The 25509-nt window shown below is 39.9% G+C and overlaps 1 protein-coding gene across 2 annotated transcripts in view; it reads left to right on the top strand.

The window, feature by feature from the left end:
- The window catches only part of A1cf (APOBEC1 complementation factor), a 45562-nt gene extending 21192 nt beyond the window's left edge, over positions 1–24370 (top strand). Inside the window, exons 4-11 of one of the 2 annotated variants that reach the window (XM_035443094.1) lie at positions 12–250; positions 4089–4253; positions 10435–10532; positions 13921–14194; positions 16329–16510; positions 19441–19577; positions 20273–20424; positions 24219–24370. In XM_035443094.1, the coding sequence (XP_035298985.1) occupies positions 12–250; positions 4089–4253; positions 10435–10532; positions 13921–14194; positions 16329–16510; positions 19441–19577; positions 20273–20424; positions 24219–24370 (1399 nt within the window). Of the gene's footprint in view, positions 1–11; positions 251–4088; positions 4254–10434; positions 10533–13920; positions 14195–16304; positions 16511–19440; positions 19578–20272; positions 20425–24218 lie in introns of both variants that reach the window. The other variant, XM_035443093.1, reaches the window with a different exon arrangement.
- Positions 24371–25509: the final 1139 nt, after the last annotated feature.

Below are 25509 nucleotides of genomic sequence, written 5' to 3'. Positions count from 1 at the left end.
TTCCCCCTTAGGAATGGGCGGCTCCTAGGAGTCTGTGCCAGTGTGGACAACTGCCGATTGTTTGTGGGAGGAATCCCCAAAACCAAAAAGAGAGAAGAAATCTTATTAGAGATGAAAAAGGTCACGGAAGGAGTTGTTGACGTCATCGTCTACCCAAGCGCGGCAGATAAAACCAAAAACCGGGGATTTGCCTTTGTGGAATATGAGAGTCACCGTGCAGCCGCCATGGCTAGGAGGAGGCTGCTGCCAGGTGAGCATCCCTCTTGAGTTATGCTGTGCTCCACCCTCCTAGGCTGTGTTATGCTCCATGCAGACTGCAGGCCTCTGTAGGCAGTGTTTGAGCTTCCTTGCTAGGCTGCCTTTCAGCCCTTCGTCTTACTCATTTTTCTCCCAGTTGTTTTAGTTCTCTAAAGTTTTCTCAGATGTGCTTTGGAAAGTTACACATCTGTACATCAGGAGAACTTTTACCAGTAGCCATCCTACGGAGAATCCTCAGTGAGTAATCTCCGTATGATAAAACAAATCTGAAAACAAATTAACAGAAAAATGGAAAGTAAAAATTTTAAAAGGGTGAAAAAAAGATTAAACAAATTCATCACAGACATAGCTTCATGTAGACTAAATGCACAGGCTAGTTAGAATTGTGCTATGTTCAACCTATACTACACTCAGCAGCTTGTAGTACACCATCCCATGGACAACTGGCAAACATATTATCAATGTCTTTCCCAATTTCTAAAACATTGCCATCGAACTGGAGAGAAGAAACATAAACATTCTTCTTAGACACCTTTGCAGGTGCTCCAGCCACACATGTGGGCACCCACATCAATTCTTGAGTTTAAAAACCCAACAATTTGAGGTCAGTTTTGTGATATGTATATTTCTCCTCTTGTTTAGGTATTGCGTTTGTACAGATCTTTTAAAAATATAATGCATAATTAAATACAGATTATATAGTCACCTGTAATAGTCAAAACTTATAATTAGGTCAGTTAGGTTTTCTAGATACACAGAGATGTATTTGAGACAGAATATATGGCATTTAAATGGTTTAGGGTTTTTCTTGGCAATGAGACACAACTGCTCCTGGCACACCAATTACATCAGAAAGGAGGATGGGCATTGAAGAAACTCATTATGGAGTTTACCTTCAACATGGCAAGATTAGCCATTTGGGCAAGAAACTGCTCTTGCCTGGACTGTTTGTTGCTGTATAAATTGGACATGCAGGACCCACAGGAAAGTGACTGTGGAACTGGCAAAACAAGACAGTTTCAAAATATGCTTTCCTGTACAAGGGATGTTGAGCACTTTTAAAAGTATTTGTTGGCCATTTGTTGTTTGTTGTCTTATTTTATTTTGTTTTGTTATGTCTTCTGAGAACTGTCTCTGTTCATTAGCACTTTTGCTGACTGGCAGTTTGGAGGAGTGTTTAGTTTTTTCAGTTTTCTTCACAAATTCTGAATATTAGCCACCTTTCTGAAGTATAGCTGGTAACGATTTTTACCATCCCCATCTCGGGGGCTGCCCACTTGCTCTGCTGATAGATTATTTTGCCATGCAGAAACTTCTTAATTTCTTATGATCTCACTTGCTGATTCTTGGGGCCAGTTCCTGAGCCATTGGCGCTCTGTTCTGAAAGTTCTTTCTGAGGTGTATTCCCTATGTTTTCCACTAGCAGTTTTAGGTTTCAAATTAAGGTCCTTTGATCCACTTTGGGTTTTGTTTTTGTTTGTTTTGTTTTGTTTTTTAAACAGAGATAAAGGTATGGATCTAATTTCATTCTTCTGGATATCCAGTTTTTCCAGCTCTATTTGTTGAACAGGCTGGCTTTTTTCTCTTCCCCCACTGCATGTTTTTGACACATTTGTCAACAATTAGATACCAATGGCTTTGGTATTCAGTTTATTTCTGGGTTCTGAATTCCTGCATACTCTTAAATACAAAACAAAACAGTAGTGTTAGTCTGTTAGAAGCTTTCAACATTTAGATGCTAGCTTCTGAGTGGAGAAAGACTGTATAAAATCTAGAAATTGCCGAATTTATTAAAGTGATGGATCTTTTTTGTGTTGCAGCTTTCCCATAGTGCACTAGCCAGTGACCAAGGCTCACAGAGAGAGCATCCGTAGTCTCTTAGTGACTTGGACTTAATATTTTGCCATTTTATTCAGATTTTTTCCTTCTACTGAAAAGTCTTCTTAGGTTGTCTCTCCACACCTTGTTTCCTTTGCCAGGTGGTTCTTTTTAATTTCATCTGACTCTGTTAGCCTCTGTTTACTTTATTACCAGTGCCTTTTGGAATCATTGCCAAAAGAATAACCATTACCCAAACCAGTGTGAAGAAGTGTTTATCCTGTGTTTTCTTCTAGTAGTTTCATGATTTCATCTCTGACATCTAGGTCTTTTATCCATTTGAGTTAGTATTTCTTTTTTTAATTTATTTTTTATGTGTATGGGGGTGTCATGCCTGCATGTACACCAATATATCAAGTGAGTGCCTGGTACCTGTGGAGGCCTGAAGAATGTGCTGGATCCATTGGGACTGGAGTTAGCAGACAGCTGTGAGCCACCCTGTAGGTTTTGAGAACTGAAAGCAGGCCTTCTAGAAGAGCAGCAAATGTCATTTCTCCAGCCCTGGCTTACTGTTTTTAGAACAAAGGCCTGTTGGGGAGTGTGTGGGGTGGGCTGGGGTTTAGGGGAGGGAGTAGGAGAATGGGAGGGAGAGGGAACGGGGGATTGATACATAAAAGAAGATTATTTCTAAATAAAAATTATATATAAAAAAGAATAAAGGCCTGATATCTACACATGGATTGTGATACCCACTTTACCCACTAATTTTGTTGTGTTTTTTTAATTGTGTTATTTAGCACAGCCTGGCCTCAAATTTGAGCTACTCCTGCCTCAGCCTCACAAGAACCATTATGCCCAATGCTCCCTAGTGCTATTATTAAAAAGATGATACTTTCTATGTTGCATACCCTTGGCACCTATGTCAAAGATCATGATTGGTTGTTAAGGAATAAAAGGATGGATATTTTCTTCCCCTGGTCATGTTCTGTGCTCTCTGCAAAATACAGCTTGCTTCCAATCAATAAATGGGAAAAAAACAGATTTCCCATAAAATTTGGAAATTGAGTTGATTTCTCATCCTTATCTCACCACTTCAACAAGGACCCTCCAGGAATCTGGGTGCTGAGTGGTAAAACCCAAAGGGGAGAGAAGTAATTAAAGGGAAATTCCTCTGTCAAGTGATCCACTTTGAGGCTGTAAAAACTGGTGTCGCCCCTCCTTCCACAAGGTCAGGATCAGAAAGAGCTGAGAAGCTCCTGGGAAATACACAATATAGTGAGAAACATCCAGCAAGTGACCACTGTAAGAGAACAGGAGTGTGTGCTGACTTGGACTGCAACTACTTTTTGAAGAAGAGTTAAGTTTCTTATCATCAACTTTTCCTTAAGTCTTCTCTGAATCAGGATTTTTAAAAATAGGTTATCTGTGAGGTCCCAAATTCCCCGTGTTCAGACAGAGGATGCAGAAGGAACACAGTTGGTCTGAGCCCTGGATCAAGCATGAGGGACAGAGAACAAAGAATACTTGCTCCTACCCAAGCATTTGTAAATGTCTCATTGGTGGTCTCCAGCTAATAGACAATATAGTTCAACTACAGAGGATGCTGTCCCAGTGACCTCTTAATGCTTCATGGAGTCAGACTCTGTGTCTGGGCACTAAATCCACTCTCAGCTGTTCTTCCCTTTTATTATCTCACCTTAAAATTACCCCCGCCTTGTAAAAGCTGTCCTGAGAGTCCCGTGTGCCCACCGCTTCCTCGCTTCTCCTCCATTTCAAACCACATCCTACTTCTCTTTACATTCGATCATTATGATAAGCCACTAGTCACACAGAAGTCTCTTCTATCCAACTCTTGCATTATTTGAATGTCTTAAAATCAATAGTAATCTTTTTTAGTGGTCTTAGTCATTTAAGACCTTAACGGTCAGCTCAATTTAAAAGACCATCTGTGTGAGCTGAGATGATGTCCTGATTTCTAAATAATTAATCATTCTTCTGATCATTGTCAACAGGGAGAATTCAGTTGTGGGGACATCCTATTGCAGTAGACTGGGCAGAGCCAGAAGTCGAAGTTGATGAAGACACGATGTCTTCAGTGAAAATCCTGTATGTAAGGAATCTCATGCTGTCTACCTCGGAAGAGATGATTGAAAAAGAATTCAACAGTATTAAACCAGGTAGGACACATGAGTAATTACCTCTTCAAACTGTACTTTAAAAGCACTTGGGCCAAAGGTTATTACCCATGACATTAAAGAGAACATCTTTTATTAAGCCCCTTCTCCTACTTGGTTGCATATTGTTCAATTATTTTTCCATTTGAGGATCAGACAGAGACATATGGTCCTACAGCATTTAGGAATATTATGATTTATATTTACTTGTGTGGTTACTTAATAGTACACATTACTTCTGCTAAACTAAACTCTGAGTTCTTCTTCCTTTAGGTAGTTCCTCAGTCCCCAGACCTTCAGACTGTGAACTAAGTAAACATTTACTATGTTAGTGATGCCTGCCTCTTACTGGAGGTCTAACCAACGCAAGGTTTCCCAGAAATTTTGGAACAAATCATCCTTGGTGATAAGTATCAGTAGGTAGATTTTAGGGTATTGAGCAAAATGCAAGTTCCATTCCTACCACATGCCAGCTCTAACAACCTACCCCAGATAACAGCCAAAAGTATCTCCAGTCATTTCCATCAGTATGCCTGGGAACATACTCAGTCACTCCAGCCTGTGATTATTATAGAAACATCTTCCCACAACCGAGAGTTTCTTGGGCTTCTGGCAAGTTCGATAGGATGCTGACAAGTGTGGGCTGTGGTGCTGTTATGTTAAGCCTCTGACAGTCTTTGAATTCTCAGATTGTCTGTTTCTAACTGTAAATGGATACAATGCTACATGTATAATAGGATGATAAGCTTATGGTTTGCTTTGTAGATAATTAGCAGGGATAGCATTTTTTTTTCCTTTTAAAGACTTCTCAAACATTAACCTTCCTTCAACCTCAAGAAGTCTTCCTTTCCTGACATTTAGTATCATGGTGTGGCTACATACCAACAGCTGTGACTCCATAACTGATACAGAAACTGCAAAAACAAATGCACTAGAATTAGAGTGGGTGTGTTCACACCACATACCATCCATTCATCATAATGGCCCTAGCGTGGAGGTTCCTTCATGGTGTTTATTATTTTCTACACACAAAAACCAGAGCCCAGAGTAGTTAAATGGTCACACAGCTAGCAGCTGGAAGACCCCAGATTTAACAGCTCTATGAACCCCCACACCTGTGCTCATTCCATTCACTTATTCATTCAGGCAGCTGCTGCTTCTTCGGTAGCTCCAAAATGCCATGCACTGTGGGAGGAATGAACAGATGTGAGCTGCGCATGGAAGGAATTTACAGGAAAGCGATAGCTAAGTCATCCTACTCTTGGAATCAAGAGAAGAGTCGTGTTTAAGACAAGTCACATACAGAGGAGTGCTGCAAGCCAATGGAGTTGTGTAGGCCTAGGAGCTAGTATGTATGTGTGTGTTTCATCTATTCTGGGTTATGTTTTGTTTTCCCAGAGTGAACAATACTTATTTTCTTGTCTAAGTAAAATATTGCTTTTGTTTTAAAAGAGGTTAGAATGAGAAACTGCCAAAAGACTGGGTTTTTTTATAGTGAATGGTTATTGGTCCAGCCTGCATATTCATTATTTATTACTTATTATTTATTTATTCATATTATTTGATATTATTTATTTATTATTATTACATTTGTTTATTACTAGACACGGATTCTAGAAGCTATAAGAAAACAAAGAATACCAACTTGTCCCTTCTCTGCCTCTTCATCCCTCCTCCATGTCTCTAACCACTACCACCCCCAGCATTACTATATTATCCTTCTTTGTCCTCAGCCTAAAGTATTCCCAAATTTCTAGGGCACTTCCTGGGCCAGCAGCACAGCCCTCAGAGTTCTATAATGGTGCTTACAATGAGTAGATTATCCTGATTCACCTGCTACAGAGGAATAGGAACAATTAGTGATGGTCCTACAGGGAGAAAAACATTAAAGCCACAGATATATTTTCCAGTGCAAGGACCTAGTATATTGAGGCTATACTAGGCTATACTAGAAAATTTGTGGAAAGAGAAAACATTGAAATTTTCTTTTTAAAGTTTAGGTCTTTTGGAGGAACTTGAATATTTCCTGAAAACATGTATTTCCCTGAATATAATTTGAACCCTGACTGCTCTGGGAAAATGCTACATTGATACTCTGGAAAATGAATGGCAATCGCCACAAAAACCCCGGAGCCATCAATATTTTGTCCTCATGTAGTCTAAGTTGTCATTCTATGAAATCTGATTCCTTCAACTGTTCAGCAGTAACAGACTCAACTGGAGGGCTGCTAAAACCACAGATTGCTTACCCATCTGGTTAAGTCTACATGTCTGTATTTAAGTTCCCAGGTGAAGCTAATGCTAGTGGGTTGAGTTTTTTTCAAACTCCTGTGTTCTGAGCACAGATCTAGTTTTTTGCTGATGGACTACCCATGGGAACTGATTGCAAGCCCTAGGGAGGAGTATGTTGAAGTGAGGTATATGTGTAGGGAGGCACTGTAGCCCCGCCTCCTAGTAGCCCCTACAGGTGTGCCTGGCCACGCCCATGAGGGCGTGGTCAGGGGAGGGCGAAGATGATGTGAAGGCAATTCTTAAGAGGCCACGAACACATTGGTGCCCCTTCTCTCTGGCCACTCTAGCTTGCAACCTCTGGGCACTCTCTGGCTTGTGTTTGGGCTAGTGTTTATCTGAATAAAGAAATCTTAGCATTACAGCCTATGGATCATCTTTGAGTGCACGCAATACATATGGCCACTGCTATTACACAGAAGCTAGTCTATGACCCTGAATGTGCTGGTTCTTATTTGATCTTTAAGTATGGCTAGGCCTGGTTAATTCTTAGATGGGAGAAATCAACATTGTGTTATTCAAACCCTTACCTTCTAATTGACTTTCTGTGCTCAGAGGTTCTCAAAGGAAGCTTTCCATAAGCAGAGGTGTCTGGATATTATCGTTCCAAAACAGGCATAATGATTGAAACATTAGCAAGAATTTCAGAACACCCAAACCCATTATCAACACAAATGCTACATGACTAATGTGGGTGCTGGGAGCATATGGAAATGGGCTGATAATACTTTGGTGCTGTGTGTATTTACTAAGAGACTAGCTATTGTATCCTTGGCACTAGGTAAGAGGTAAGTGAAGGTGTATTTTTTGTGGCTAAAGCAAACATATTACCCCCCTCGGAAAACTATAGATAGATTAGGGGTGCAGAGTGGAATGGAAGGACAAAGGCCATCCTAGCTGACTCCTTTCTTCTCGTTCATCAACACAAGCTGTGGAATGGAGCCATTGTCCTCACTCCATGCCACACAGAAGTAATGAAGAGATGGACCTAAAAGCTCAGTTAATTATATGCCTTGTGCTCCTTATGTGCCTTTATTTAATTTTCTCAGTCTAGCCAGATTAATTTTGCTCTGTATAATGATTGTCATAAGAAGCCAAGAGCTGACTACTTAGGGAAGAGACAAGCAAATGCCTGCAAAGTTGTAAATTTTAGACTTAGATTACTTGCCACCCAATGTGTAATTACCAAAGGAAGGTAATTCATAGTCATTGGACCATACAGTAGAGTGCCAGAACTAAATGCTTTGGTGGCCTTGAGTCTGAGAGAGAGGATTTTCTCCTCTTCCTCTTCTTCCTGAAAATAGCATGACATCAAAGGGACCCTGAGAACTATGGGTAAATGAAGAAAGCCTAGATGCTTAAAAGACACCCTAGTTAATATAAGCTGAAAGGTAACCAGTGTGCTCAAGTGGTAGTGAAACAAGTTTCCACTTAAGCGACAACTAAAGAAGAAGTTTGTTTTGAAAACCGAGTCATCAACTACAATTAAAAGATAGCATCCAGCATCTTGGTGTAACTACTATTCTTCACTTAATACCATCAACATTCACAGCAGTCTTTCCACTTAAGAATGGGGTATGCTGCTTTCTGGATGTTTTGACATGATAAACTAAATTAAAATGGCTAATATTTATAAAACTATGCCAATTAAAATGTTTTCATTCTTGGGGCTGGAGAGATGATTCAGAGGTAAAAGCTTGCATTGCTCTTGGAGAAGACCCCCATTCAGTTCCCAGCATGCACATCAGGTAGCCTGAGCTCCCTGGGATCTAACACCCTCTTCTGGTCTCCACAGGTACCTGCACTCACAGGCACATAACTACAGACACATACACACATATGCACACAACTAAAAATACAATAAATATGTAAAATATTTACATTCTCCATGATACTTCTCTCCATTCCTGAAGTAACCATTTCTAGCAGTCTGATCTCTACCTTTCCAGATATCTATGGATATAGGCATACTGGAATTTGTGTGTGGGTTGAGATATTTAGAACAGACACATATATCTTATCCTCTTATAAATTTTAGAAACAGACAATAGTGTTTGGATCCTTCCATTTGAGTACATGGAGGTCTACTCTGGTCTCTTTAAAGACTAAATGGGGTTTGTACAAATGTATCATGTGTAATCATTTCTGAGAAAATAGATCTTGTTTTATTTTGCTATTTCTACAGTGGTATAACTGGTGTCAATTGCAAATCCTTGTGTATATTCAGAAACAAGGTAGAATTAATACATACCTAACTTTTCCCAATATTCCCATACTACAGACAGAAATTATCTTAGATTTCAGACATTATTCCAGAAACAACATTTTTTTTTAACTTAAAGGTATTAACCAGCATAGGATTGATCCAGACCCCCTGAACATGGGTGTCAGTTAGGAGGCCTGGGCAATCTATGGGACCTTTGGTACAGATCAGTATTTATGCCTAGTATATGAATGGACTTTGGGAGCCTATTCCACATACAGGGATACTCTCTCGGCCTAGACACACGGGCCTAGGCACTGCTCCAAATGATATGACAGACTTTAAACCCCATGGAAGATCTCACCCTCCCTGGGGAGCTGAAAGGGGATGGGACAGTGGGTCAGTGTGGGGGCAGGGGTGGAGGGGAAGGGAAGGAACTGGGATTTACATGTAAAACAAGCTTGTTTCTAATTTCAGTTTTTAAAAAAATCACAAAAAAAGAGTGTAGGACATATAACCCTAGACCTTATCTGTGTGCTTTGTGAATTATTAATCCACCTTTGTCTGAATCATAGTCTCCTAATATTTACCATAAAAGTTAAATTAATTTAACAAAAATTAACATAACACACTGCCAAAGTCTCCCTAAATTCCATAATTATTTTATAGAAAATAAAATAGGGTATTTTCAGGGGCATGAGTATAAAATTTCTAACGGTAGCAAGTTAGTCTTTAACCTCAGTCTTCCACAGTGTCCAGAATCAGACTATATTGAAACCACAATCACTTACCAGCAAATGAACTTGAGAAAAGTCACTGAACATTTTTTATGTCATCTCAGAAATAAGGAAAATAGTACTGAAGTGTATAGGCTGTCACAGAAAACACATCAGGTTCTCTGTGACATTGCCCACCCACATACCCAGAGTTTCCTTCTCTTCTCAGAAGACTTGAATGAGTGCTCCAGCACAGGACTTGGTGTGGTGACACTTTATGATCTAACAAATAAATTCGTGCTACAACTTGGGATCAGGCATTTCATGTAACCACATGGAGGCAGAGGGTAAATTATACTCCTGGGGTAAATTTTGACCAATGGGGATAGGCTGTGAAGTTCTACCTTCTCTCGCTCCCATGAATTATTGCACTGCAATGTTTCATCTCCACAACAGAGTCTGGGGGAAGAATTCAGCAGCTGGTGGATATACCTGTTTCTCCTCTCCATGCATGCAGTAGTAATACCTACATGCAGCAGGTCACTCTTCAGAAATCAATCACTTTGTTCTAGCTCCATTTTCACATTCTTACTCCTATACCTTGCTTTAAACCTCTCAGATGAAACAGTACTTTGCAATAAATGAGTTGAGTATGTGTATAAGACGACCAAAAACTGGATTCAAGTCAATTTAATAATACTTTACCTTTAGTGTTATCTTTTATATTTCATAACACATAAAAAGATACCATTCTTACCCTTCATTGTCTTATAATCTAGGAATTAGAAAACATAATTTATAACTATTTCTAATTAGTAAGATTATAAGTATTTTATGGCAAGCAAAAACTCATGTTGACTATACAGCATTTTAAACCTTGACACACAAAGGAGTTTCACAAGGTGCTTACACACTTGGAAGCTAACCACATCACTGTCTCAGTTTGCTAATGGTGCTGCTGGCATTATATCCACAGGCGCTGTGGAACGGGTGAAGAAGATCAGAGACTATGCTTTTGTGCATTTCAGTAACCGAGAAGATGCAGTTGAAGCTATGAAAGCTTTAAATGGCAAGGTAATGTAGTAGAAAAATGCATACAGATTCCATCCAAGCTTGATATGGACATGCTATACCAAAGACTAATCTCAGGAGTCCATCTTACCCCAGCTTTGCCCATCTCCAACAGCTGTCTTTTGGGGATGCACAAAAGAGAAATAACAGAAAAAAGATAAAGAGAACAAAGAGGTGTCTAAATAGCAAATCCTAACTCATTTTTTTTTCTGACTTGGACAAGTCACCAGCCCTCAATTTTCTTAGGAAGAGGGGATTAAAGTTTTTCAAGATGTTTCCTCATCCTTGCTACTATACTGTTGCTGTGAAGAAGCACCATGGTGAAGGCAATTCTTACAAAAGAAACCATTTAATTGGGGTATTGTTTATAGTTTCAGAAGTGAGTCCATTCTCATCATGGCAGGGAACATGCAGCAGGCAGGCAGGCCAAAGAACTGAAAGTCTAGAGAAATAATAAATGGCTACAAAAATCTCTGCAAAGTAGTCAGTTCAGTGTTATTAGAAATCATTTAAAAGTAGAAAGTTCAAATGAAGAAATTCATCATCAACATTCAGAAAACCATCATGAATGAGTAGATACTATGCAAAAGACCCTATGAAAATTGAATATACTTTAAAAGGGCATATTACAGCCAGGCAAATCTGTCTTCATGGTAGAATTTAAGAAGATCCAGAAGAAATCTGAGAAGAGCAAATTTGGTGAGAGCAGATTGCACCAAAGACTGTGGTACCCACTGAGTCTTCTCAGTCCGGGTTCCAGTAGATAATGGGTGGCAAGGAATACACTCTGGAAATGTGAGGAAAGGCATTATAAAATGTAGTGTTTTATGCTAGAGTTCACAGAATTCTGACAGTAAAGGCACAGGAGAAGGAGCTGGAGGGTTAGTCGAATACTGAAATGACACAGAACTGTGGAGAACAAGTCCCTTTGGTGGGCGTGGGGACTTTGATCTAGAGTCATGCCACCCTGAGGCTTTATCTGAAATGTCTTTGGTCAATAAATACAGTGAGTCCAAGATGACCTCTCAGAGAGGGCGCCAGGGAAACACACCCTAAATTCATTGTCCTCTCATTCCCTATCCTTTTTACCCAGAGTTCCTTGTTGGCCAAATCCAATGACAATGCTAAGGGCCCAGGAGCCCTGAAGAGGACCTTATATGGAGTAATCACCAGAGCAGAGTGCAGGCTGGACATTGGTGGGGATTGGATCTGGAAGACAAGGGCAAAGGCTTCATAGCACAGATTCCTTCAGACACAGGGAAGCCAGGGGCATGTGCAGCCTCAGGGACTATCAACATCTTAAGTCCTCTAGGGAAGAAAGTGGCAATTCTGAAATATTGAAACAAAATTTTAAAAAAAGACTATAAAGACTATAAAGCAAAATCAATTCATATTTAAATGTACCTATGACCAAACTATTACTTTTCATTGATTACCATGTTAGTGCCATAAAAATGTTATTACTTCATGAGCTAGCTTTCTCTTAGTAAACATGCCTAAGTGTATATAGTTTCTATTGAAAAGGCCTAGCAACCATAAGCCTAATACTAAATAACATGCCAGAATACTTCCAGAGGAAAACTGCCCAAGTTATTGCCATTTTTGTTGTTTTTGTTTTGTTTTCAAGGAAGGGAGACTTTACTTTGGCTCAAAGTTTAAGAGACACTCCATCGTGGTGGGGAAGGTATGGGGATGGGATAATCTATTCTGATTTACTGACACAAAGAGTGGCATTCACTGTAACAGTCTCTAAATCAGAACTAACTGTAATTATTCAAGTGGTCATATTGCATTTCCATGTTTTAATAAGCATATACAGAACCTTAGTGAATCTACAGATAAATATTAACAAATGGGTGATTAAAAATGCTTTTTCCCCATAACAAAATTTTAAACTGCTTGCATATTTATCAATAACCTTGAATGCACTGCTTTCTTCCAAAGGAGCTCAAGCTAGTAAGAGGAGCTTGGGGTGACTGGTCACATTGTGTCCAGTGTACCTAAACATTTCTATGACAATGTTTACAAATATGTAGCTAATTATGCATTAAATAAACATTACTAGTAAATACTAATAACTGTTGTCTAAGCATAATATAAAAATATTTTTTCCTAGGCTTCTTAGTATACCTATGGGTATTTATATTCATTAGGCAAAGTGAGACTTTGAATGTCTGTTGTAAAGTATTGACCATATTTATAATTCAAGGAGACCAGTGAAATGGTGCAGGCTGGCTAGCAAGATGGGGTTCTTGTATCAAATCTGATGATCTAAGCTGGGCAGTGGTGGTGCACGCCTTTAATCCCAGCACTCGGGAGGCAGAAGCAGGCAGATCTCTGGGAGTTCGAGGCTAGCCCAATCTACAAAGCTACACAGAGAAACCCTGTCTGGAAAAAAACAAATTTGGTAACCTGATTTCAATCCCCAAGACTCACCCAGCTGACAAAGAGAATTTTTCTCTGACCTCCAAACCCAAGACTCCACCCCACCCCAGGTATTACAAAACTTCTTTCATTTTCTTTTTTCTTTTTTCTTTATTTATTTGCTTATTTATTTTGGCTTTTTTGAGACAGGGAGTTATCCATGACTGTCCTGGAACTCATTCTATATAGATCAGGCTGGCCTCAAACTCAGAGAACCTCCTGTCTGTCTCCCTAGTGCTGGAATTAAAGGGGCATGCCACCTGCCTGGCTACTGCAATAATTCCTAAGGGCATGTTTTAAGTTGTACCTGACTTGATGCTTCTCAATCTCCCTTTCACCTATATCCCAACTCCTGGCACCACTACTCATTAGCTCCCAATTTCTCAGCAAGGCAAACATTTGCTTTATAAGGACAATGCAACAGTTTAGTAGATTCGTCTTCCTTGAGTAGGATCTACCTAGGCTCCTCTCCCTCCCCTGGAAATACTCACTTATTGTGTAGCTGATCTAATGAGCCATTTGGAAAGTCCTGACAGGACTTCATCACACTGGTGTTGATAAATGATAAGATATTGTTAATGGTTGCATCACCTTCATTTGGTTGTGCTGTGTAATTTGTTTACCACCCATAAAGATCGACAACTTCTTCTACTTATGTAACTATGTAATTTTAAACACAATAGCATACATAATACAAAATATTGAATAATTTTATGTCTCATTTATTCTCTCCTTATTATAAATTCAGTAGTCAACATAGCATTGCTAAGCCTACTGTCATCTTGTGCAATTACCAATGAAGCCACTCAGAGAATAGTCGACTGATACAGAATTATGAACCTAATTAAGAGACAAAAACATCAAGAATTGCAAGTCAGTGAAAATACAGCAAACAGTAAACATGTTGTGTTACCCTGAGTTGTAAGAATGGCTTTTCAGTTTGCCTTTTCCTTGATGTCTACAACAGGTGCTGGATGGTTCCCCAATTGAAGTAACCTTGGCCAAGCCAGTGGACAAGGACAGTTATGTTAGGTACACCCGGGGCACAGGTGCTAGGAACACTATGATGCAAGGAGAATACACCTACCCTCTGGGCCATATTTATGACCCCACCACAGCCTACCTTGGAGCTCCTGTCTTCTATACCCCCCAAGCCTATGCAGCCATTCCAAGTCTTCATTTCCCAGCCACAAAAGGACATCTCAGCAACAGGGCCCTCATTCGGGCCCCTTCTGTCAGAGGTAACACTATTCAGTGCTGGTTTTACTGTAACTCCTAAATTTCAAATGACTGATAAACTATAGTTCAAATGAACTATAAACTATAGCTCTGGTAACCTTAGACAGATTGGATGGATTCACTGGGAGAAAAAGGCTAGAAAACTGTTTGTTAAAAATCAAATATATGAGTATCTCTTATTTTTATCTTTTTTTCACATTACAACTGGTTATTGAAAAATACTTGTCAGAAATTGGTGTGAATGGGTCTATACAAACTAGATCCTTGCATGAACCCATAAAATATGCACAGAATACAACCTAGTGCCACACCCACTGCTTCTTCCTCTCTATTGGACCACTGCCTGGCACTAATATGTACCTGATTAGACTGATGACAGAACTTTTAAGGGAGAGAAGCATGGCCCAGTAGAAACCACCTCAAACAGCAAAAGCACTTGAAGGCATTTATGTACTTGATGGTAACTTGATGAGCACCACCTTTACATGTCAATCAAAAATTAACATCCATATGCTTCATATATATGAGGCATTCTCATATGAACACTTTCCCAAATATGTATGTTATACCTTTATTATTCCATATGTTTGTCTATATGTTGGTGACAAGGATTTACTATATACTTCAGGCTAGCCTTGAACTCACAATGTCTGCCTATGCCTCCTGAGAACTGTAATGGCATGTGTGTCCACATCTGACTGCTTGTGATAAAATTGAAAAAACCAAACTATTGAGAAAATTAATGTTTCTTTAGTAGATAGGAAACCAAATAAATTCAAAATAAATCTCACTGTCAGACCAAAAATATTTTATGTCTGAATTCTCTATTTGAACAGGTTTCTGAGCTTAGTAAATTCAAGCTCAGTAAATTCACATATATGCATTATATATATATATATATATATGTGTGTATATATACATATATACATATATATACATATATACATATATATATATATATATATATATATATATATATATATGAAGCTAGTTTTTCTCTGCCTTGTTTGTATCTTTTGCTGTAGTTTTTCTTGGTTATGGCTAACATCATCTGGATCCCAATCCTGTTTTCCCCATATGACAGCAATCTGAAAAATAGGAACAAAGGATGTATTTAAATCCACTCTTGGGTATAACTTAAAAGAGGCCCATCCAAATTATTGTGGAAACAATTACCTTGTGTTGCATTCTTTTTCAGGGAAGAACAAATTGAGCATTTTAAGACCTCTTCAATGGACTTAAAAGTTGCAATGTAAAAGTAATAATCAAGGTTTTGTTGAAAATATTTTCTATATATTATAACAAATTATGCCACTGAAACATTATGCATATATATATAATACATCATTAATCCACATATCTTATATGTTATCAACCAGTTGTGATGTAGAAAAAAACAAACTCCATTCCAAGGGAAAATAATATATAGCCTTAACAACAAAAAAGCAATCAATGAATAATATTTATGGGTGAAAAGTGATCAACTTAGTGGTTTATTCTTTTATGTCACCAACAGGAAATCAATGTAGCAATGTGGCAAAACAAAAATCAAAAGAAATCTATGTATGAAACTCAATGGAAACGTAAGCCCCACATTGACAATGTATAACAGAGAGAGCAGTGAACTTCAAAAAGAAAAAATGCTTTCTAAATGTTGATCTGATGACTCATTGGGGATGTGATAATCAAATTCATTCTGGCTTACTGGCAGAATGGCAGTAATAGTCTATACCAGACTAACTATAATTTAAGTGGTCATATTATGTTGGGATGTTTTAATAAGATCATACTGAACCTTAGTGAATCTCCAAAAAAAAAACAAAAAAGTATTAACAAAAGGGTAACTAAAATACTTTTCTCTCTGACAAAGTTTTAAATGGCTGTGTACTTCTCAATCTGGAAGAGACTGTTTTCTTCCCAATGAGCTTTAAGAAAGTGAGAGTCTACAGTGAGCCTTACCTGATGTTGAGTTTCATTGCATTAGAATCTTCGGTTATCTGTCCATCCTCAGGGCAGAAATCAATGTGACTCGGGCTAACTTTTCCATTACAGTAAGATTCAGGGTGATTTTCTGGTGGTTTGATTCAGTTTAATGCCTTCTTACATTCCTAGAAATTTACATGAATGTCCCTGTAGGGGCTGCGGGAGTGAGAGGACTGGGCAGCCGTGGGTATTTGGCATACACTGGCCTGGGTCGTGGATACCAGGTCAAAGGAGACAAGCGAGAAGACAAACTTTATGACATTCTACCTGGGATGGAACTCACCCCAATGAATCCTGTCTCTTTAAAACCACAAGGAATTAAACTTGCTCCTCAGGTAAGTAATATCACTCCAGTGGTGCTTAAGTTGGACCAGGAACCGTCTTTCAAATGATCCCTGCTTGGCTACTGTTCTGTGACAATCAGCTTAACACACACTCAGGAGTGTTGTCGAGACTGCAGCCACTCTGGCACTGAAAGGACTTTCATTTCATTTAATCAAAATCCAGCAAAATGAAAAACAAACAGACAAAAAAAAATGAAAAAAAACAATGTCAACCAGAATCTTAAATGAAAATAAAATGAAGCAAAGACCGTAGCTCAGAATAAATGCTTATTAAAGCAGGCTGGTCAACAACCAAATAGACGAGGAGTCATGTAGACTATTTAGGGCTTTTCTTAGAAACATGGCATTAAAAGAACAACAGTGAATGACACCAAAGTGGATGGGGAAAAGTCCCCTGTACCTTAACCTCCTCAAAGAACTGTAGGCAATGAAATAAAGCTGGAAGCAAGAAAAGTAGCATTTCCCAGGGAAGAAAACACCAATTTGATTGTCCAGTGCCAAACAGTCAGCCCTGAAAACATACATGCAAGTAACATCATACAGACAGAAAAGGTTATTTAGGAATACACACACACATACACACACACACAATGAAAAAAGAGGCCATAAATTTGAAGAAGAGTAAGGAGGGGCATATGGAAGGCTTTGGAGAGAGGAAAGGGAAGAGAGAAATGTTATCATTATATTATAATATCAAAAACTAAAACAAGAGAGAGAGAACATTCCACCATGGAACCTAGAAAATCCTTAACTATAAATTGCCATCAGTCATACAGAGTCTTCCACAATGCTTCTCATTGGGCAGTGTCATGATGGTAGCTGCTATTTGCTTTCATTTAACAGTCTGTGTTTCTACATTTCTGTGCGACTGTGGTTGTTTTATTGGTGGAAACCAATAAAGTTATAAAGGTTGTTCCATGAGGGAAACTAAATTCCATGTTTGGAAATTACAACAAAAGAGACTTGGTCCCTGCTCAGCCCAGGTTATCCCATTGGCATGCATCACATGCTGCTCCTTCTGAAGACACTTTAGCTGGCTGGCTAGAGTTTCAGTCTGTGGATGTAGAGGGAAACGTCTCTGCCCTCTGGAGAAAAGTGGAACTACAGCTTGAAAGAAAGAGCCTCGGGCTGTGAGCAGGGGGCAAAGTTGTCCAAGAGCTTGACCTGAGAATGAAAGAGTGAGCTGATGATGTTTTTTTCTTTCATATACCTTTGCATAATGCTTCTTCAAACTCTACTCGGGCATTAAGAAAACAATAAATAGAAGAATGTCTATTGCAGTGGTAAGCAAGAAATGTTTGTTTAAAAATAAAGCATTTCTTGGGCTTCTCCGGTGTGCCATGAGTGGCAGACCCTAGAGATGCTAAAAAGAATAAAACAAAAGTTCTTGCAATCATAAATCATATGGTAACCCAGTGGGATAATACAGACACATAAACAGATAATTACAATGATATCATGTATCATGGTGAAAAAGTTATTCTAAACAAAACAATCTGCTTTTACATTGGCCATAATGAGAGGTACTTAACTAATTTGTCTCTGAAATTTTACAACTATAGTTGAAAATTTGAAGATCATGCCACCCCAGTCACTGTGGCTGGAGACTAACCCCCACAACAGAGGTAGGAATCTCCAGCCAGTAGACGGGGTTCAAACCTGCCCTGCCCAACCAGCAGCTGCAGAGGCCACGCCCCTCAGTATGTTTGCTCAACTGGCAAAAAGGGGCAGACAGCTGATCTACCAGCAAGAACTAACTGACTATTGCTAGGGAACCTCAGAGCATGCTCTATAAACAACAGACGATGCCACAAAGTGCTTTTTAATAATGGGAAAAAATAAACACAATCTTCAAATTAATAAACTGGAAAATGTCATGGCAGACAGCAGCTGGATTAACATGAGAACAATGAGCTAAGGCTCTCTGGGGAGTGGGGAGACATCGTTCTATCGTTCTGTTGCACCATTCTTGATACTGAATCTGCTTGTGAACAGAGGATCAGGACCTCAGCTCCACCAGAACTGGCTTTAGGGTAAAGGAAACATGAGTCTTTGGAGAAAAGATTCAGTTTCGGGTGATTTTAGCAGGAAAAACTAAACACGCAGATGGATAATAAAAAAAGCGGATTGTCATAAATAGCTAAAAGTGGTACATTACCAAGTAAATTTTAAAAAAATGACCACTGTGAATACCTATTAGTGTTTATTTTATGAAATACTGACGCAGGGGCTGGGATGATATATCTGTGGTTAAGAGCACTTGCTGCTCTTGCGAAGGGCACAAGTCAGGTTCCTGATCCCCAACCAGTGGCTCACAGCTGTCTGTAATGCCAGTTCCAGATATTTTGGCCTCTGAAGGCACCATGCATGTGAGCAAAACACTCATAAACATAAAACAAAAATAATTGAAATAAGGTGAGAACGTAACATCTTAGAAACTTTTCAAAATCAAAAATGTTTTTTTCAAAACTGTGAAGTTAAAAACCCTATGACAAATGGCACAAAGTAAAGATACAGTCTCTAGTTAACTTTCCTAAGCCACTGTGAACCAGGGCTTGGGGTGGGGGGATAATATGCAAATACATTCACGAAATTCTTAAAAGCTGGAATAAATACACAAAAAATATGAAGAATTATGGAGCTCTTAGTAAGCGCATGTATGTGTGATATGTATGTATAATGGAATAAACTAAAACTATTGGAATAAATGGTGTGTAAATGATTTTATGAACGATAATAGATGTTTATGGGTTAAATGGAGTTCAGATTGAGTTCAACTTAAATTTTATGAGTCGTTAAACCACATGACATTTTCTCTTTTCTATTAGTTGAAACTGAAGATCAGACCTTGGAGACTAAAAGTTAGAGAAGTAATGCAAATGTGACATTTGAGGGAGAAACCTTTTTTTTCACTCTTGTAGATACTAGAAGAAATTTGTCAGAAAAATAACTGGGGACAGCCAGTGTACCAGCTGCATTCCGCCATTGGACAAGACCAAAGACAGTTATTCCTATACAAAGTAACTATCCCAGCGTTGGCCAGCCAGAATCCTGCAATGTGGGTACCTTTTCCCAGCTCCCAGTACTAGAGATTTTAGAATGAGGTTAGCCTGTGTGTTTTGTGTATTTGATCATCACTTGAATGACATACTCAAGCCTGTTACCTTTGTAATGTAATGAAATAGAAAGATGCTCATCTAACTGGCTGTTCGATGGTGTCTAAAAGCCCCAAAGTTTCATACAGTGTGAAGACTCTAGGATAACTGACTAAGGGACACTAGGGCTATGTAGAGATCAAAGGGGAACAGAGGACTAAAACAGGTTCCTTCCTGCAACATTTAAGTTGATACAAGTGACCCTCATGAAGTTGCTATTTACTACATAAACCTTGGACCCACCTTTTAAATTTTATATCAAAGATCTGATCTGTTAGTGGATATCATCTTCTGGATTTTACCTCCAGGCTGCATTTATATATTTTAGGGACCACTCATACCTTAGAAGAGTCATAGAGCAAAAATGACAAGCGTTCCCCAGGAATGTCATCGGCTACCAAGGTCCTAGATCAATTCCCAAATATTCCCGTTTGTGTATATATAGAAACTTTTTACAACAAACAGAAGGGGGGAAAAACATACAGAATCCCATTATCCAATCATCTTTAAAAGCTAAAATTTCCTTTGATTTTTTTTTCTTTACCTGACTGGGTACCTACGTTTCTGAATAATTGACATGACTGACTGTGTTTTCCAGCCACCCTTTCACACCTCCGAAGCTAAGTGCCTATGTCGATGAAGCAAAAACATACGCAGCAGAGCACACTCTACAGACCCTAGGCATCCCCACAGAAGGAGCTGACACTGGGACTACAGCAGCCACCGCCACATCCGCCACTGTGTTCCCAGGTACTGGCGGGGGGGGGGGGAGTCAGTTGTGCCAGAAACTGGAGGCTGCAGTGTGTCTGGGGGTCCCTTCTTTGTAGGAACCTCACCTACAATAACTCTGACTTGCACCATCTGCCAACAGACAAGAGACGGGGAAACTGAGCCAGAGCAGCCTAAGCTGGCTCCCATCTGCCTCTGCTTAAAGCAGCTGTGTGACCTTGAATGAGTCAACACCCCTGAGTCCCAGTTGGTACAGATTGGTCTTCTTTCCCTCTTATTAAGAGACTTTGGTATTATAGTGGGAAATTACCAATACGGAGTCAGGTAGAAATATAAGGGTATTTAATAGGGAAAAGCCTTACTTACAGAGCGACCTAGCCAGCCCGCGTGGCAGCAGTCTGTATGCAAGCCCAAAAGAGAAACCGAAAGTGAAAACGCAGTCACCCTACGTCCCCTGACCACGCCCTCAAAAGCTTGTGAGGGCGTGGTCAGGCATACCTGTAGCCAGCCCCTAAGTAGGCGTGGCTACAGCTTCCCCTACAATTCCCCTTTTAGTCTAAAAGAGGATTAAAACTTAACAGTTTAAAGTATAGCAATCATAAAGGTAAAATATAAGAAGATACAACGATTTGCTTATTATTAACTGGTATTGAACAGCTCTTCCTATGAGCTGGGTACTCACTGAAGTGCTCAGCAAGCTATATATTTCCCCAGTGACTCCTATGGCACTTTACAGTTTTGTGAGAACACAATCCCTTTATATTACAGATACAGAAGCCTAGGACTGGGAAGGGTAAGCAACTTGGCCGCTATTGGTTAACCTTTAGTTGTTGTTTGGCATTTGTTTCTACTTTTTATGTTTTCTTTGTGTCTATTTGCCTGTGTGTACATGCAAATGTGTGCATGTATGTGTATGTATGTGTTTGCATGCAAGTGTGTTTATGAAGGCCAGAGGTCAGGGTCAGCTGCTTTCCTTTATCACATTCTACCTCTTAAAAAAAAAAAAGATTTACTTGGACACATGTGAACGTGTGTGTGTGTGTGTATGTGTGTGTGTGTGTGTGTGTGTGTGTGTGTGTGTGCTTTACATCGTGTTTACATGAGTGCAGGTTCTCGGAGAGGCCAGAAGCATTAGATCCACTGAAACTGGAGTTGAGGCAGTTGGACACCCAGCATGAGTGCTGCAAATCAAAAGTCTGACCCACTGTGAGAGCAGTATGCACTCAACCACAGAGCCATCTCTCTAACCCCTCTACCTCATCTCTCAAGACAGAGTCTTTCCCTGAAAGACTGGTGTTACCAGAGAAATTGAGGTTCCCACTAAGAGTTCTGTTTAATGTAAGATTTTAGAAATGGATTCAAGAGAATGCTTGAGGACAGTCACTTTAGATATTAAGATGGATGGATGGATGGATAGATGGATGGATGGATGGATGGATGAGCAGACAGATGGACAGACATATAGATAATAGGTAAGCAAGCTATAAATATGGACAGCTTCCAGAAGGGATATAGGGAAAAAGGAAAGTAAGCCATGCTGTTTGCTCTGGGGGGCCACATACAGCCACTCGGCGAAGGCAATGAGATTGGGAAGACTTCTGCAGAAAAAGAGTGACAAAGTCCAGAGGGCCAGGGAAAGCATGCTTAGGGCTTATCCAAAACAGAAAGAAAAGGTATCTTTTTCATTGGTTAAACGAGATAGCTTTTACATTTCTCCATGTATCCAAATAAGGCTACTCCCATTAGTTACTGAGCTTTAAAACTGGAATTTTAACATTACAACAATGTTTTGTGCCAATTTCAAAGACTTTTTTATAGTGTGATTTGTGTTACTTTTCTAAATAGCAAACAAACCAAAAGTGTAATTCTCAGGGTTTGTGCGATGAGGGTTCTTTTATGCATCTGTAATAGATAAAAATAAACCTGATTGCAGTTTTAACAAAAAAAATCTTTTTAAAAATTACTTGTTTTTTAGATAATTTATTATTATTATTATTATTATTATTATTATTATTATTATTATTAATTCAAGTTAGGGAACAGCTTGTTTCACATGTAAGTCCCCTCCCCTCTCCTCTCCCTCCCCTCCCCAATCCCTCCTCCCCACCTCCAACCTACCCCCCCCCCACCCACCACACCCACTCCCCAGGCAGGGTAGGGCCCCCAACAGGGGCTCCACAAAGTCCACCAAAACTTCCTGTGCTGGGCCTAGGCCCCTCCCCATGTGTCCAGAGACAGAGCACATCCCTTCACGTGGGATGGTCTCTCAAAGTCCCCCACACACATCAGGGAAAAACGCCAGTCCTCCTCCGGAGGCTCCCCGGAGTGCAGGGGCCTCCCCATTGGCATCCAGGATCGGGGGCTGGATCAGTCCAGCACTGGCCTCCCCAACAGTGTCTGGGGTTGATATGCTTTCCCTTTTTCAGGCCAACTGTTTCTGTGGGTTTCTCCAAGCTGGTACAGACCCCTTCGATCTTCATTCCTCCCTCTCTTCAACTAGGTTCCAGATTTCAGCTCAGTGTATTTCTGTGGATGTCTGTCTCTGCTTCCATCAGCCACTGGATGAGGGCTCTAGGATAGCATAGAGAGTAGTCATCAATCTCATTCTAGGGGAAGGGCTTTTAGGTTATCCTCTCCTCCACTGCCCGGACTGTCAGATCGTGTCATCCTTGTAGGTCTCTGGAGATCTCCCTAGTTCCAGATCTCTTCTCAGACCTATAGTGGCTCCCTCTGAAATGGTATCTCTCATCCTGCTCTATTCCTCCCCCTACTCAATATATCTGCTCCTCCATTTCCTCTTCTCTACTCTTCTTCTTGTGCTCTTATTGTGGCAGCACCCTCTCCCCTACCTTCATGCTCTCAATTAGCTAAAATTACTTGTTTTATGGTGATGATTAAGACATCCTAAAAACAGTACAGATCTCCTCTACTAGAATACCCTGACTCTGTTTATTCACTTTGTGTGAAAGTTTTTACTTTTTATTATATTATTTATTTATTTATCATTTTTATTTATGTTTTGAAACAGGGTCTCTCTTTTTTGGACAACAGCCTGGTTGTCCTAAAACTCTCCATGAAGGCCAGGCTGCCTCAAACTCACAGGGATCATGCTGCCATTGTCCCCACCTCCCTGGCATGTTGGGATTAAAGGCATGAACCACCATACCCTGACACTTTTAATATTTTAAGAGTGAGATTTTAGGACAGTATAGTGTTCAGCAGACCCATAGAATCCACCATTCCTATGCCCTGCCAAGTCCTCAATAGCCCGCCTCATGTATACATTTCTGTATATACATCCCCGGGAAAGTTCTGCATTGCTGGCCAGCAACATAAGGTACCTCTCTGTTCTTTGGACCCTCTCTCTGATGTCTCTATTTGCTGATGTGAAATACATCTGACATAGGGAAGTTGGTTCCCTCTGGAGAATGTCATCTTTAATCTTCCAATTTTATTCCATCTGGATAGTGTTTGCCTTTAATCCCAGCACTCAAGAGGCAGAGACAGGTAGATCTCTGAGTTCCAGACCAGCCTGGTCTACCTGTGAGTCCCAGGATAGTTAGCAAGGGCTACAAAGAACGACCCTGTGTCAAAAATCTAAAAAAGCAAAATCAAAACAAACCAAACAAAAACCACCAATGCTATTCTACACAATTGAGTTGACAGACTATGTCTTCTCAGAGCACATTTTCATCATACATACCATTTGTTCTAAGCAATATGCTAATTCTTCATATTGCTAAAAGAAAACCATGAGCCAAAAAAGGAGGGAATCTGAATTCCTTTAAAAAAATATCCTCTGCCTCTTCCTCCAGGATATGCTGTCCCCAGTGCCACCGCCCCTGTGTCTGCAGCCCAACTCAAGCAAGCAGTGACACTTGGGCAAGACTTGGCAGCATACACAGCCTATGAGGTCTACCCTACGTTTGCAGTGACTACCAGAGGAGATGCATATGGAGCCTTCTGAAGATCCCTTTCTCCTAAGAACAAGACTTACAGAACGCTCAGTAGAAGATGTGAACCTCTAACCACATCCCTCATGTTCATAAGTCATACCTTCCTTCAAAGCAATGCCTTTCCCGAGACTGTGTGACTTACTCAGCTTATTACTCATGAAATATGAATATTATTCTCCAATGAAATCAAATGTTAAGGAGCCTTTTGCTTAAAAGAAATCCAAAGAGACATTGACAGTGAAAGTTATTCTTCCAGGGATCCTGCGTGTCTCGGGAAGGTGATAAAACCCTAACAAATTGGTATAAGCTCTCTTAGTACCAGGCGCTGGAGCCAGGCAGAGCGAGATAGTCAGAGCAAGGCAGACATGAAAACTCCTGTCTCAGTCACTGGCTCATGGCTACTTCATCACTCACCATAGGAAAACAGGAGGCTTTATAAGAGGCATTCAGCATCGCCTACACTGTAGGGTAATCCCAGGCCTCATGAAAACTGTCTAAAATGTTGTAGATTCCATTGTCACTTTTGCTCTGAAAATTTTCTCTCCTCATTATGTCTTAGATCAGCATCTAAGCCTCTGGGGACTTTTTAGAAATCAATATTATGTTTTTCAGATATGCCTGAGACAACACCCTGTATTCAACACCTTAAGTCACTGATTTCCTTCAGAATTCCTACCCCACCCCAGGCTGCCCAAATTACAGAAACCATGCCAGTGCTAAGTACAGGAGTGAAAAATGACTTTTTCTTGTCTGGAAATCCTGAACTTGTTCATACTATTTGCTTTCATCTCAGGCTCATTTTGCTGAACCCAAACACTGGTAAAGTAAATCAGATTTACCTAACATGCTACATAAAATTTTCATCATCAGATATTGGCCAAAAAAGTCCTTTCAAAGACAAAGGTGAATTTGTTTTGCTTTTCTCACTGTGTAGCCTAGGCGGCTGGCCTTGAACTTGTGATCCTTTCTCAAGCACCCCTGTGTTGGGATTGTTGATACACAACACCACACCCAGCTCAACAATCATATTAACTTTAGGTTAGCCTTGAATTCTCCATACCGTTCATATTAAGTCCTCCAAGAATCATTGCCTTTCCCTTCTTTTGATCTTCTTTTAAAGAAGAAGGGGGTCTTTACCATGGCTGAGTCC

Source organism: Cricetulus griseus, chromosome 3, assembly GCF_003668045.3.
Source record: "Cricetulus griseus strain 17A/GY chromosome 3, alternate assembly CriGri-PICRH-1.0, whole genome shotgun sequence".
NCBI classification, from domain to species: domain Eukaryota; kingdom Metazoa; phylum Chordata; class Mammalia; order Rodentia; family Cricetidae; genus Cricetulus; species Cricetulus griseus.
This window is presented reverse-complemented; position numbering and strand designations above follow the sequence as displayed.